General features: G+C 46.3%; 1 protein-coding gene across 1 annotated transcript in view; it reads right to left on the reverse strand.

The window, feature by feature from the left end:
• Positions 1-598: 598 nt before the first annotated feature.
• Positions 599-13,766, reverse strand: part of EFCAB7 (EF-hand calcium binding domain 7) — a 34,142-nt gene continuing 20,974 nt past the window's right edge. Inside the window, exons 9-14 of the mRNA XM_040406720.1 lie at positions 13,127-13,284; positions 9,540-9,673; positions 6,343-6,491; positions 6,040-6,249; positions 4,397-4,504; positions 599-874 (exon numbers count right to left, since the gene is read on the reverse strand). Coding sequence (XP_040262654.1) covers positions 800-874; positions 4,397-4,504; positions 6,040-6,249; positions 6,343-6,491; positions 9,540-9,673; positions 13,127-13,284 — 834 coding nt within the window. The 3' untranslated portion in view covers positions 599-799. The remainder of the gene's footprint in view (positions 875-4,396; positions 4,505-6,039; positions 6,250-6,342; positions 6,492-9,539; positions 9,674-13,126; positions 13,285-13,766) is intronic.

Raw genomic sequence — 13,766 nt, forward strand, 5'->3', positions numbered from 1 at the left:
TAATGCTGTCAGTGTCATCCAATACATTCTAGAACTGTATATAATGCTATGTGACCCAGTCAGTGCCGGGAGGTCCGGACGGGTGCTCTCCCTGACACACGCTGCAAGTCCGATGCGTGGGGCTCATGTGAAAGGGGCCTCAGTCTTCAAGCCCCTTCTTCTCAGTCTAAACCCGAAAGAGAAGACGTCATCGGCGCAGACGCACTGAGGAAGTGCTGAGGAAGCGAGCGTCCTTCTCTCAGAGCGCCTGCGCCGAATGGAGACACGTAAGGCGCAGGCGCGGGATTTAAATTGCAGACCGGGCCAGCCGGAGGAGGAGAGCGCTCGCTGGCCCTGTCAATCAACAGGAAGAGGGGGCGGTTTTTTGAAAGGAGGATGCGGCGGCTACCAGCAAGTAACCGCCCTACTTGCTGGTAGCGAGGTAATTAACATATTATAAAAGTGCGGTTTTTAAAGAAACTAGACAACAGATAAGGGTAAGAGCACTATAAGGATTTTAATTAGCCCAAAAATGAAAAATGACTTTTGGGGGTGACAGAAGCCCTTTAAAGGTACGTTAGGTGGCATGAAAGGAAATGTAGTAATGTGGGCGACAGTAGGGGGTGTGGGAATGATCCAAAGTATGGTGGGAGTTCCCCTTTAATGTAAGTTCTGACTAATTCTCCTTTTTGACAAAATAAATATTTATTAACACCTAATTAGGAAAATTTGGCACTTTCTTATTAATTCAAATCAACGAAAATAAAAACATTAATATCATTTCTTCTCCACACTGGCAGAACCCATCTGTCGGTGCTCTTCACGAGAGGACGTTCTGCACGCAGTGATATACCCACTCCTGCTTCTCGTTGACGGCCATGACATGCTGCGACACCTGCAGATGGAAAGAGATGGTGTTAGTTCACGCAGTTTAGTTCCCTTCGGACTGTGTGATGTCACCGAACGGCCGACCAGGCAGGTCAAAGCTTCATGGACAGAGTTTCTATATCCATTGCTAAACTGGCTTGAAAAGTTGAACTTGGTTGTCACTTCCCTTCTTGCACTCCTCAGCAGGGGGCGGCGGTGATTACGGGAGAATTGCTCTTTAAAGGCAATCTGCCACTGCAATCTGCAGTAGTAGAGGAGTAGTCCTGCAGATAAGGAGTCCAGATCACCAGTTCTTATTTCCTGGGCACTAGTGTGTGTTCAGCCTGCCCGCATGCATCACCTGGTCAAGGACTGTATATATTACAGACTCGGTGACAGCATAGCCTGGTGCTGTCTGTTCAGCTCGTGGGCTCCCTCTCGGAGCTGCTAGTCCTGTCTGCGGGCGGCTGCAGACGTTGGTCACAGGGCCTACAGTGTAAAGCAGCCATGAGAGCGCTCCCCGTACAAAGCAACCTGAACCGGGGGAGAGGAGGGAAAGGCCGCAGCCTCTATTTTGGAGGTAAAAAGTATGTCTTAGGCCCCTTTCACACGAGCGTTGCGGGAAAATGTGCGGGTGCGTTGCGGGAACACGCACAATTTTTCCACGCGAGTGCAAAACATTGTAATGCGTTTTGCACTCGCGTGAGAAAAATCGTGCATGTTTGGTACCCACTCCGGTCATCACATGGTCCATCACCATGGTAAAAGATCAAGTGATGGATCATGTGATGACCGGAGTGACGTCACCACAGGTCCTGTTCCTACAATCAGCAAAGAAGAAGACAGAAGAGATGCCGGCTGCGTGAGCAAGTGGATTAAGGTGAGTTAAATTATTATTATTATTTTTTTAACCCCTCCAGCGCTATTTTACTATGCATGCTGTATTCATGGTTATAAGGGGAAATAATAATGATCGGGTCTCCATCCCGATTGTCTCCTAGCAACCGTGCGTGAAAATCGCACCGCATCCGCACTTGCTTGCGGATGCTTGCGATTTTCACGCAACACCATTCATTTCTATGGGGCCTGCGTTACGTGAAAAACGCACAAAGAGGAGCATGCTGCGATTTTCACGCAACGCACAAGTGATGCGTGAAAATCACCGCTCGTGTGCACAGCCCCATAGAAATGAATGGGTCAGGATTCAGCGCGGGTGCAATGTGTTCAACTCACGCATCGCATGCGCGCGGAATACTCGCCCGTGTGAAAGGGGCCTTATAATCTGAAAACTACGACAGCACTTACTGATACAAAGCAGCATAGAACTAAAAACATTAAAAATGAGCCAAAGCACATATGTGGGCTATAATAAGCCCGCAATCCACCCCCTCCCCCCAAAAATCATTAATGGAAGACTACAGCTAAGGAAAAAAATACTCAACTCTAGAAGTCTGTCCGCTAATAACAAAAACATAAAAAGTGGCCTAAATTAATAAAAAAGGCACATACAGATAGAAAAAATAATAATGCATAAAAATATATCACCCAAGGCAAATGGGAGGCAAGGAGCAGGGCCCCACACGTATCGCCATATAACAGCAGGAGGCCACGGAGGGTCCCCGGGGGTCTTTCTGCTCCCTCCAATCAGTCTCAGATTACATTACATTATACTGAAGAGCATCCATCACATCATGAGGTAACAATCCGCTCGTCATCTGTATTTTAATGATCATTTATATTATTATCATCTACAACTTTTTATCTCCGAACCTTAAACCCCAACAGCGCAGAAAATGACCGACCCGGAGATCGTGGAACAAGCGGGTGACACGGCTGTAATTACTCCCATCTGTTTACAGGGGGCGGCAGTTCTGCTACATTCCTGGAAACCGCCGAGTAGAGGCAGAAGGATGTGGGGAGAGGGGGACGCCCCAAAATAAGAGCTTTGCAGAACATAACCATTAACATCATGAACTGCCATCACATTATTAACCCATTGGGTCTGGGACAGTATTTGTATTATTCCTCTTTGCATTCCGAAGGTCATAATCATTTTTTTAATTTGATGCTGCCGTGTGAGGCTTTTATTTTTGCTAGACGAGCCGTACTTGATGATTTGGTACAACTACATTTGCACGTAATTTATAGTAAATTTTATTGCAAAAATGATAAAAAATAATAATAATCTGTTGCAGCTAATCTTTTCTTTTTGCTTTTTTTTTATCTCATGCAAAAATTTGCCTTTGTGTTGGATTTTTTTAATGATTTTTTTTCTTTTTAAGGCTACATGCACACGACTGTGTGCCCCCTGTGACCATGGGCCGCATACAGCGGGTCCGCAATACACGGGCACCGGCCGTGTGCATTCCGCATCACGGATCATGGACCCATTCACTTCAATGGGTCCGCAATCACGAAGATGCGGAACGGAGGCACGGATCGGAACCCCACGAAAGCACTACAGAGTGCTTCCGTGGCGTTTCTGGCCGTGCCTCCGCACCGCAAAAAAGTAGCGCGTGCACTACTTTTTTGCGGCGCGGGCCGTCGGATGCGGATCGCGGACCCTATTCAAGTAAATGGGTCCGCGATCCGCATGCGGCTGCCCCATGGTCTGTGCCCGTGCATTGCGGACCACAATTTGCAGTCCGCAGCACGGAGCCCTTACGTTCGTGTGCATGTAGCCTAAATGTTTTTTTTTTTCAAACTTTACTTCTTTTTTTTATTTTTTATCTCAATGGGGAAGTTTTTACTGTAATTCTAATATTCATGTTTTAAACTATAATGTACTGCCATACATCTATATACTAATAATACGCAGGCAGATGGCCTATATATACCCTAACATATGGAAATCCCTGCAATATGATGGAAAGTGGGAAGGGGTCCCTCCATTTGAATGCTGCAGTCAGCACTGATCACAGCATTTAAAGAGTGATCTCCGCCGCTGCTGTCCCTGCACGACTATGCTCGTCATGATATGGCCACTCAGGTTATGTCCCGTAGGGTTATTACTATTACACGTACTGCTGTAGATTCTAAGGTAAAGGATAAAGCCGAAGAGTTGTACCTGGCCTGATGACATCATCGGTCACTGTCTATGATGATGTCACCTGGTATAGGATACATACTGAGCAGCATATCTAGTTTGCCTCCATCCACTAGCCTTCTCTATCACTGCACCTCTGTAATATGGCAGGGCTCTGTGCTTTCTGCACATTTACACTTTATGTCTCTGGGGCTTCTGAGATCAGATCTTGTGCACTGGAGCAGTACAGAGGTGTAGATAGAAATGAATATTTTTTGGTAAATGCAATCACATCGTAGTAATACTGGCAGAGGCAGCAATAGCACCAGGATCCCTGTCCCCGGGGAACACATAGACAAGTGGCAAAATGCATTTTGATTATTTCTTTGAGCGCAATGGGTTAACAGTACAGAATTCCATTTAAAGCTCCTCTATTCAATGCATTGTGTAGCTGGACCAGCCCATGCCCGTACATGCATGCAGAGCCTGTGCCAGCTTCCTGCAGGGATTGTCAGGTTCTTTTACCGTGCTTGATTTTCCTGGCACTTCTACAGCAAACACGCTCATTCCTCGGCTGCTGATACAGTTCTTGTTCTGATCGTTATTGACCTGCAGCACAATCTTCTTATCAGACTGGGAAGAGAAAAGCAGAGTCATGGTGTGTAATGCAGATCTCCAGATACCACATCACTTCTATACTGCAATTACACCACCCATCAGCCATAAGATATAAGCCCGGGGTGCACCACTGAGCATCTTGTCACAATGGCGCCGTTCATGGGGGGGGGGGGGGATATATTCAGCAGCAAAAAAAGGCAGATGATGTTGGAAGCAGGAAAAATGAGGAAACGTAAGGATTTGAGCGACTCTGACACGGCCCAAATCGTGATGTGTAGACGACGGGGTCAGAGCATCTCCAAAATGGCAGATCTTGTGGGGTGTTCCTGGTACGTATTGGTCAGTATCTACCAAAAATGATCCAAAGAAAGACAATTGGTGATAGGAAAATGAGCGCCCAAGGCTCATGGATGTGCGTGGTGGGCGAAGGCCAACCCATGTGGTCTTAACCCCCCCCCCCCCAGAAGAGCAAACTGCTGACAACATTCCTGCTGGCGATGATAAAAAGGTGTCAGGACACACAAGGCATCGCGACTCGCTGTGTATCCACAGACCAGTCAGAGCGTCCGTGCCATAAGTGCCTACAACGGGGCCGTGAGCATCTAAACCGCACCATGGAGCAATGGAGGGAGGAAGCATAGCCTAACGAATCCTGATTTACATCACGTGGACGGCCGGGTGCACTATGGAAAGGGGACAAGCCGGTGGAGGCAGTGTGAGGCTTGGGGCAATGTTCTGCTGGAAACCTTGGCTCCTGGCATCATGGCAATGTGACATGTACCCCCTACCTAACCAGACATGGCAGCGGTGCCCCCTAATGGCAGTGCCCTCTTTCAGCAGGATAATGTCTCTGCCTCACTGGAGAAACTGCCCAGGAATAAGAAACATGACAGAGAGATGAAGGTGATGACGTCTCCAGATTCCCAGATCTCAATCCGATCATCATCTGTGGGATGTGCTGGAGAAACAAGTCCGATCCATGGAGGCCGCACCGAGCAACTTCCAGGATCTGCTGTTAACGTGCCGGATACCACAGGTCGGTGCAGTCCAGGCCTCGATGGGTCAGGGTATAAGGGTAGGATACACCTTAAAGTGGCCCTGGAAAAAAAAAACTAAAAGTGGCCCCATGTTGTAGGTGGGTTCAAATTGACAGAAGACGAACAAAACAAGTAGGAGGGGACAACTGAAGTAGGAGGGGCCTGACCCAGAATACCGCCCCAGCAGAACCAAATACCACAGGACAGCACAAAATACTGCCATTCCAACCACAGTATCATTGTCATAAAGACGGTAATACCGTTCAGGAGGGCACCTGCAGCCTTGAGCATCAGATCATTATGTACCTGGCCTACGGCCATCAAGAGGGTTTGAGTGGCCCCCTGGGCATCGGTCCACCGGGAAATTTCCCTGTAGGGTCTATGGCCAATCTGCCCCTGGTTATAATGTTATGGCTGATGTGTCATTACTTTCTGGTCAGAGGACGGTGACCCTGCGATCCTGAGGATAAATCTGCTGTCTCCGTGTGTGCGGTAATCACTCGGCTTACACACCTTATTCTCTACAACAGAAGTGATGCGGGCGTCATTCTTATAGGTGTAGATGATGATGTGTGCACATCCATCCATCGGATTTGCCTCCCCCTTAAGAATCACTGATCGGCACAGCACCTTCTGCAGAAGACGACTGCTGGACTCCAGGCTCACAGCTTTCATCTTAGGTTTACTCTTCTCCGCATAAACATCGATTATAAACGGACAGGCCTGCGGTACACGATAAAAGCATGTCATAGCAAACACAGACATGATATAAAAGTATCCCCTCCCCTGGACCGAGCGTCACATGCAAATAATTACCTCTGTCATTTCCAGGGCTTTGTTATAGCCCATGGACTGCAACGTCACCCACAGGTCACTGGGGTCTCCTTCGCGGTCATTGGCCTCCATTAGATTCAGATCCATAAAGCCCTTTCTTGTTAATTCATTATTCTTGGTTTCAAAGTTGTCTGTATAATACAAAAGATATAAATGACACGGGTCCCTGATACTGCCTGCATTATACTCCAGAGCTGCACTCACTATTCTGCTGGTGCAGTCACTGTATACATACAGGGAGTGCAGAATTATTAGGCAAGTTGTATTTTTGAGGATTAATTTTATTATTGAACAACAACCATGTTCTCAATGAACCCAAAAAACTCATTAATATCAAAGCTGAATATTTTTGGAAGTAGTTTTTAGTTTTAGCTATTTTAGGGGGATATCTGTGTGTGCAGGTGTCTATTACTGTGCATAATTATTAGGCAACTTAACAAAAAAACAAATATATACCCATTTCAATTATTTATTTTTACCAGTGAAACCAATATAACATCTCAACATTCACAAATATACATTTCTGACATTCAAAAACAAAACAAAAACAAATCAGTGACCAATATAGCCACCTTTCTTTGCAAGGACACTCAAAAGCCTGCCATCCATGGATTCTGTCAGTGTTTTGATCTGTTCACCATCAACATTGCGTGCAGCAGCAACCACAGCCTCCCAGACACTGTTCAGAGAGGTGTACTGTTTTCCCTCCTTGTAAATCTCACATTTGATGATGGACCACAGGTTCTCAATGGGGTTCAGATCAGGTGAACAAGGAGGCCATGTCATTAGATTTTCTTCTTTTATACCCTTTCTTGCCAGCCACGCTGTGGAGTACTTGGACGCGTGTGATGGAGCATTGTCCTGCATGAAAATCATGTTCTTCTTGAAGGATGCAGACTTCTTCCTGTACCACTGCTTGAAGAAGGTGTCTTCCAGAAACTGGCAGTAGGACTGGGAGTTGAGCTTGACTCCATCCTCAACCCGAAAATCTGGCCCATCAAGACTCACTCTCATTTCATCAGTCCATAAAACCTTAGAAAAATCAGTCTTGAGATATTTCTTGGCCCAGTCTTGACGTTTCAGCTTGTGTGTCTTGTTCAGTGGTGGTCGTCTTTCAGCCTTTCTTACCTTGGCCATGTCTCTGAGTATTGCACACCTTGTGCTTTTGGGCACTCCAGTGATGTTGCAGCTCTGAAATATGGCCAAACTGGTGGCAAGTGGCATCTTGGCAGCTGCACGCTTGACTTTTCTCAGTTCATGGGCAGTTATTTTGCGCCTTGGTTTTTCCACACGCTTCTTGCGACCCTGTTGACTATTTTGAATGAAACGCTTGATTGTTCGATGATCACGCTTCAGAAGCTTTGCAATTTTAAGAGTGCTGCATCCCTCTGCAAGATATCTCACTATTTTTGACTTTTCTGAGCCTGTCAAGTCCTTCTTTTGACCCATTTTGCCAAAGGAAAGGAAGTTGCCTAATAATTATGCACACCTGATATAGGGTGTTGATGTCATTAGACCACACCCCTTCTCATTACAGAGATGCACATCACCTAATATGCTTAATTGGTAGTAGGCTTACGAGCCTATACAGCTTGGAGTAAGACAACATGCATAAAGAGGATGATGTGGTCAAAATACTCATTTGCCTAATAATTCTGTACACAGTGTACATTACATTACTTATCCTGTACTGATCCTGAGTTACATCCTGTATTATACCCCAGAGCTGCACTCACTATTCTGCTGGTGCAGTCACTGTGTACATACATTACTTATCCTGTACTGATCCTGAGTTACATCCTGTATTATACTCCAAAGCTGCACTCACTATTCTGCTGGTGGAGTCACTGTGTACATTACATTACTTATCCTGTACTGATCCTGAGTTACATCCTGTATTATACTCCAGAGCTGCACTCACTATTCTGCTGGTGCAGTCACTGTGTACATTACATTACTTATCCTGTACTGATCCTGAGTTACATCCTGTATTATACTCCAGAGCTGCACTCACTATTCTGCTGGTGCAGTCCCTGTGTACATACATTACATTACTTATCCTGTACTGATCCTGAGTTACATCCTGTATTATACTCCAGAGCTGCACTCACTATTCTGCTGGTGCAGTCACTGTGTACATACATTACATTACTTATCCTGTACTGATCCTGAGTTCCATCCTGTATTATACTCCAGAGCTGCACTCACTATTCTGCTGGTGCAGTCACTGTGTACATACATTACTTATCCTGTACTGATCCTGAGTGACATCCTGTATTATACCCCAGAGCTGCACTCACTATTCTGCTGGTGCAGTCACTGTGTACATACATTACATTACTTATCCTGCACTGATCCTGAGTTACATCCTGTATTATGCTCCAGAGCTGCACTCACTATTCTGCTGGTGCAGTCACTGTGTACATACATTACATTACTTATCCTGCACTGATCCTGAGTTACATCCTGTATTATGCTCCAGAGCTGCACTCACTATCTTACTGGTGCAGACAATATATTTATGTGCACATCGATTCCACTAGCAGAATAGTGATTGCAGCTCTGAGGCGTTTTTCTCTATAGCTTACATTACATTTTTCCATTTTAATTGAATCCAATACATTAAAAACAGGACTCAGTGGTGCAGCCTCTCTTGGTGCACAGTCCCCTGACGCTCCGCACGTTTCCACCAGGAGGGACTCTGACACTTTCCTATCATTTCATCTGCATATTTCCGATGAACAGCGGAATTAATAACGAGTAAATGAGGTTACGTTTTTTTCCGCACCGTCCATGGATAGAGCCGTGCTGTTAGCGGGTGATATTAAGGTCATATGATAATAAATGCTACCCGCGTGCGGCCTTTATGCCAGAGGCTTTTTTTTTCCACCATCTTGCAGAAAGGTTAAAAGAAAAGTAATTCAGTTCTAATGCATTCTTAATAGAAACCATAAAAATGCAAATGTTTGGCTCAGAATTAGTGGACTTTTTACAGCGTGTAATATAGCAGGTATTATCAGCAGGATAGGGCGACATATTTAAATCTCTTCCAAATTATCTCCCAATAACACACTTTTTCCTGTTAAACAACTGTATTAAGTGACTTCATTAATATAAAGGAGACAACTGCTGGCAAGATGGAGGCGACGCGCGCAAAATACAAACTAATGCGGCCGCACCTTTACAAACCTCCCAGGCGTCGTCATCGCACTTCTCACCGCTGTTCCGCAACTCAAAGAAATTATATTCCTCCAGGCTCAGGAACCCGTTGCTGTCTAAATCAATGATGTCAAACACGTCTGACAGAGCGGATCTGAAATGTGGGCGAGGAGGAAGACGAGAAGCCATTATTTCACGCCGTTACACAGAAAAGGGCGACTTCCGGAAATTTCTGCAATCACCTTTCCATTTGTGGTGCAACTGAATGCTCTCTGTTATCAACCGCATCAGGCGGAGGACTGCACTGTTCTTATTGATGACCTATCCTCAGATCGACTCCTGGCACCCCCGCCGATCAGCTCTTTGAGGAGGCCTTGGGGCAGATTACCAAGCACAGCGCTGTCCACTGGAGAGTGGCTGTGCTTGGTATTGCAGCCTGAGCACATCCACTTAATAATCCCTTTGAAAACGTATGCATAGGACAGGTCATCAATATCAGATCCGTGGGGGTCCGACACCCAGAGACAACACAGTGGATGGAGCCAAAAGCATAAAGCGCCATCCATTGTGTAGTGGTTCAGCTCCCATTTAAGACAACCGTAGTACCTGAGATCGGCCACTACAAAGGGTATGGCGCTGTGTTCCAACGCAGTACACTTTTTACTGCTGCCAACAGTGGATCGGTCTCAGTAACGCTTGTGTTGGATCCCCCATCGATGAGATACTGGTGGCCTATCCTATGGGACCTATAGTCCTGCTTCCTCACTATCCTTCAAGGTTCATGTCATCTGCTGTGGAAGGAGAGGGAGGGGCTGGCAGGGGAGGCAGGAGGAGCAAGGGTGCACAGATTATCTTGGGCCCGCCCTCAGTGCACTTAACTGCTTATTTGCATATAGATTAAACGTTTTTTCCCCCCCAGAACAGTGAAAGGCATCGTCACATTCATCTGAGCGAGCCCTGCAAGGCCCTGGGCCTCATTTATCAGGCCCCCTCTAAAGGGGTTATCCGAGACTAAAGAATTTCCCCCATATGCCTGGGCCCCTCACACTGAATCTTCTTAGGGTCCATTCACACGTCCGTAGTGCATTGCGGATCCGCAATACACCCAGCCGCCACCCCCATAGAACTGCCCATACTTGTTCTATAGAACATGTTCTATTTTTTTCCGGAGCTGCGGACCAGAAGATCGGGGGCGCTCTCCGGAAATGTGGATGCGGAGAGCACATAGTGTGCTCTCCGCATCCATAGAAAATGAATGGGTCCGCACCCGTTCCGCATAATTGCGGAACAGATGCGGACCCATTCTACCGACGTCTAAATGGAGCCTTACCTGGCTCCCCGCGCCGCTCCTGGTCCCCGCACCGCCGCCGCTGCTTCTCACCGTGCGCGGATGAAAACATCTGGTATTGGGGGGGACAGCAGCCGGTGACGGGGACGAGCCTCCCCATCATCACCCGCAATGCTAGAGAGTGCCCCTCCCATTCCCCGATGTTTTCAAACGTGCACGGGGAGAAGCAGCTGCGGCGGTGCGGGGACCAGGAGCGGCGCAGGGAGCCAGGTAAGAAGATTCAGCGTGAGGGGCCCGGGCACATGGGGGACATTCTTTAGTCTCGGACATCCCCTTTAATGTCTATACCATGTGAGCAGTGTGACCACTAATAATTGTCGGTATCTGAGACTTTAAAAAAAATAAAAAATAACTAACAGTGTCCTTATGTTTTAAAAACGTATTCTGTAGTCAATATATTTTTGTACGCTGATCTTGGCAATGAAAGAGAGAGACTGAGGGTAGACGCCTCCTTTAATTGTATTACTGAGAGTTCCTGTGATCCAATCCAAGATTATACCTAGTATGGATGGACGGGCCACTGAAGAATCCCAGAGGTGCTTGACCATATTTCTTGCCATTAACGAGCAACTTACTAATATATTGTTATTCTCCATGTTGCTTCCTTTGCTGGCTGGATTCATTTTTCCATCACATTATACAATGCTAGTTTCCATGGTTACAGACCACCCTGGAATTCACAAGTGGTGGCCGTGCTTGCACACTATAGGCAAAAGCGTCAGCCTCTCTGGTGGCCGGGACCATGGGAGCGCACATAGGCTAGTGCTTTATCCTATAGTGTGCAAGCACGACCACCGCTGATGGTTGCACTGGTGGTCGTAACCATGGAAACGAGCAGTGTATAATGTGATGGAAAAATGAATCCAGCCAGCAAAGGAAGCAACATGGAGAATAACAATATACTAGTAAGTGGCTTGTATTAACTATTTCTACATGATAAATCCGACTTACTGAAGTGAGACGACCCCTTTAACCCTCCACCTACAATGAATTCTAGCGTCTAGCCTATGCTGCTGCCATCTAAAGGCCACTGTGAAAACTGCAGCTTCATCATTTAGTAATTCAACTTTATATCATTTTTTTTTTTTGTAAATCTGACTTTCTGACCATATTGCGCCTTTAAGACTGACGAAAGTGTAAACCAATTTCATGTGTTGCTCCTTGCTAGCAGGTTAGAGAGTGGCTGCACATTTACCATAACACCAACCATCCCACCCCCTCAAAACCAGAAGTAGTGCTTTCAATCCAAGATGCTAAAAAGTTATAATTTTGCAACCTCTGCACCTACACATATTGATGGCGCGATCACTATTTACTGAGGCATCTGACGGGTAAAAGAGCCAAGACTGGAGTTATCGCTGATCCCGGCTGTTGTAACTGAATCTAACTATACCGCTGACGACCGCTCCCTATGCTGTGGGCACAGCTTCTACTGTACGGCATTTGGTGCTAATCACACAGCGCCAGAGCTGTACACGTAAGCTGCATTGCCCCAATATTCACATATGTGTTGTGGCTTCAATGGAAGCCATGATGCAGCATCAGATCGGTGACTATGGATACCACCTGTACCCAACGGACCACAATGGCGTCTAGCGCGGTTCTATAGTGGGGTTCATCTTCTTTCGGACTGGAAGAATAGCTTTGCAGGCTGATGGAAAATACAATGGAGTCTCTAAACCATAATGCAGATGGGAGCGGCCTGAAGGTAAGTTCACACGTCACGGATTTGTAAAGGATGAAATCTGTAAGTAAATCTGTAACACACTTTTTGGTTGCAGATTTTAACAGGGGATGTTAGACTCCATTAAAAAAATATATATATGTGCAAAATATCCATAAGATAACGGGCATGCGGATTTGAACCCATACTACAAATCCGCAACGTGTCGCTGGATTACCTTATAGGGATTCTACAAGACTTTTATGCTGATGGCCTATTCCTAGGACAGGTCATCAATATCAGATCGCAGATGGACCTTGCTTAAAAAAAAGTAGATGCACGCAAGGCAAATCGCCCTCTTAATACACAACCCCCATCATGTTTCTTAAAATGAAAACACTGAGACACCAGGGCTTTAGTGCATGGCTGACATCACTCATGGCGCTGTCCCCTATGCCATGAAATGTAAAAAATAAAGGGATGAGAAGAGCGGGATAAAATCCAGGTCCGGCAGATCACTTTATTATAATTCCTTTTTTTTTTTACGGAACATTAGTGCGGCTCTAGTAATTCGCCACCTGGACGCTCGGACTTACCTAAACTCGGCTGTCAGCTGTAAATCCTCGCTGACGTCTCTGTACACCAGCCGGGCCTCTTTGGTGACTTGCTTCTTGTTCTTTCTCAGTCGGCAGCCTGTAGTGAACGGGATCAGTGTGTAGGAGCCGGCTGCCAGTTCGCCCTTCCAGACGTATGACTGTGAGCAGAGAACGTATGTAAGCCTGAATGCGTGATCTCATATCCAGCCTGATGACCATACTGGTGCCAGTGACACAGGGAGAGGTGAGATCAAGTGATACCTGAATTTTTCCATCTCGCTGGGCTGTGTAATCTCTTGCGAAAATCCAAAGCATAATGAGCATGCTCCTATCTCTGCGTTTTCAGCTGTAAATTGCGGTAGACATGTGGTGTGATACCCACACCAAAAGTCTGCAGCAATTCTGCCATGTCTGAACCTGGCCTTAGGGGTTAAACCTAGTCCTAGTCTAGCCGCCAGTCGGATGAACTCTCCTATTAGTTTGAAAGATATTTGAAATCCATGTAGAAAATATTTGCATGTCAATTCTGGTTGCGGTATCCACATTAAAACTGCGGATCTGCTGCAGTGCAATCTGCGCAACCGGGGCAGAAAGCCAAGAGTCCGCCTCAGATTCCACAGCAAATACTTCTTTCCAAACT

The sequence above is a fragment of the Bufo bufo genome, chromosome 9, assembly GCF_905171765.1.
Source record: "Bufo bufo chromosome 9, aBufBuf1.1, whole genome shotgun sequence".
Lineage (NCBI taxonomy): Eukaryota > Metazoa > Chordata > Amphibia > Anura > Bufonidae > Bufo > Bufo bufo.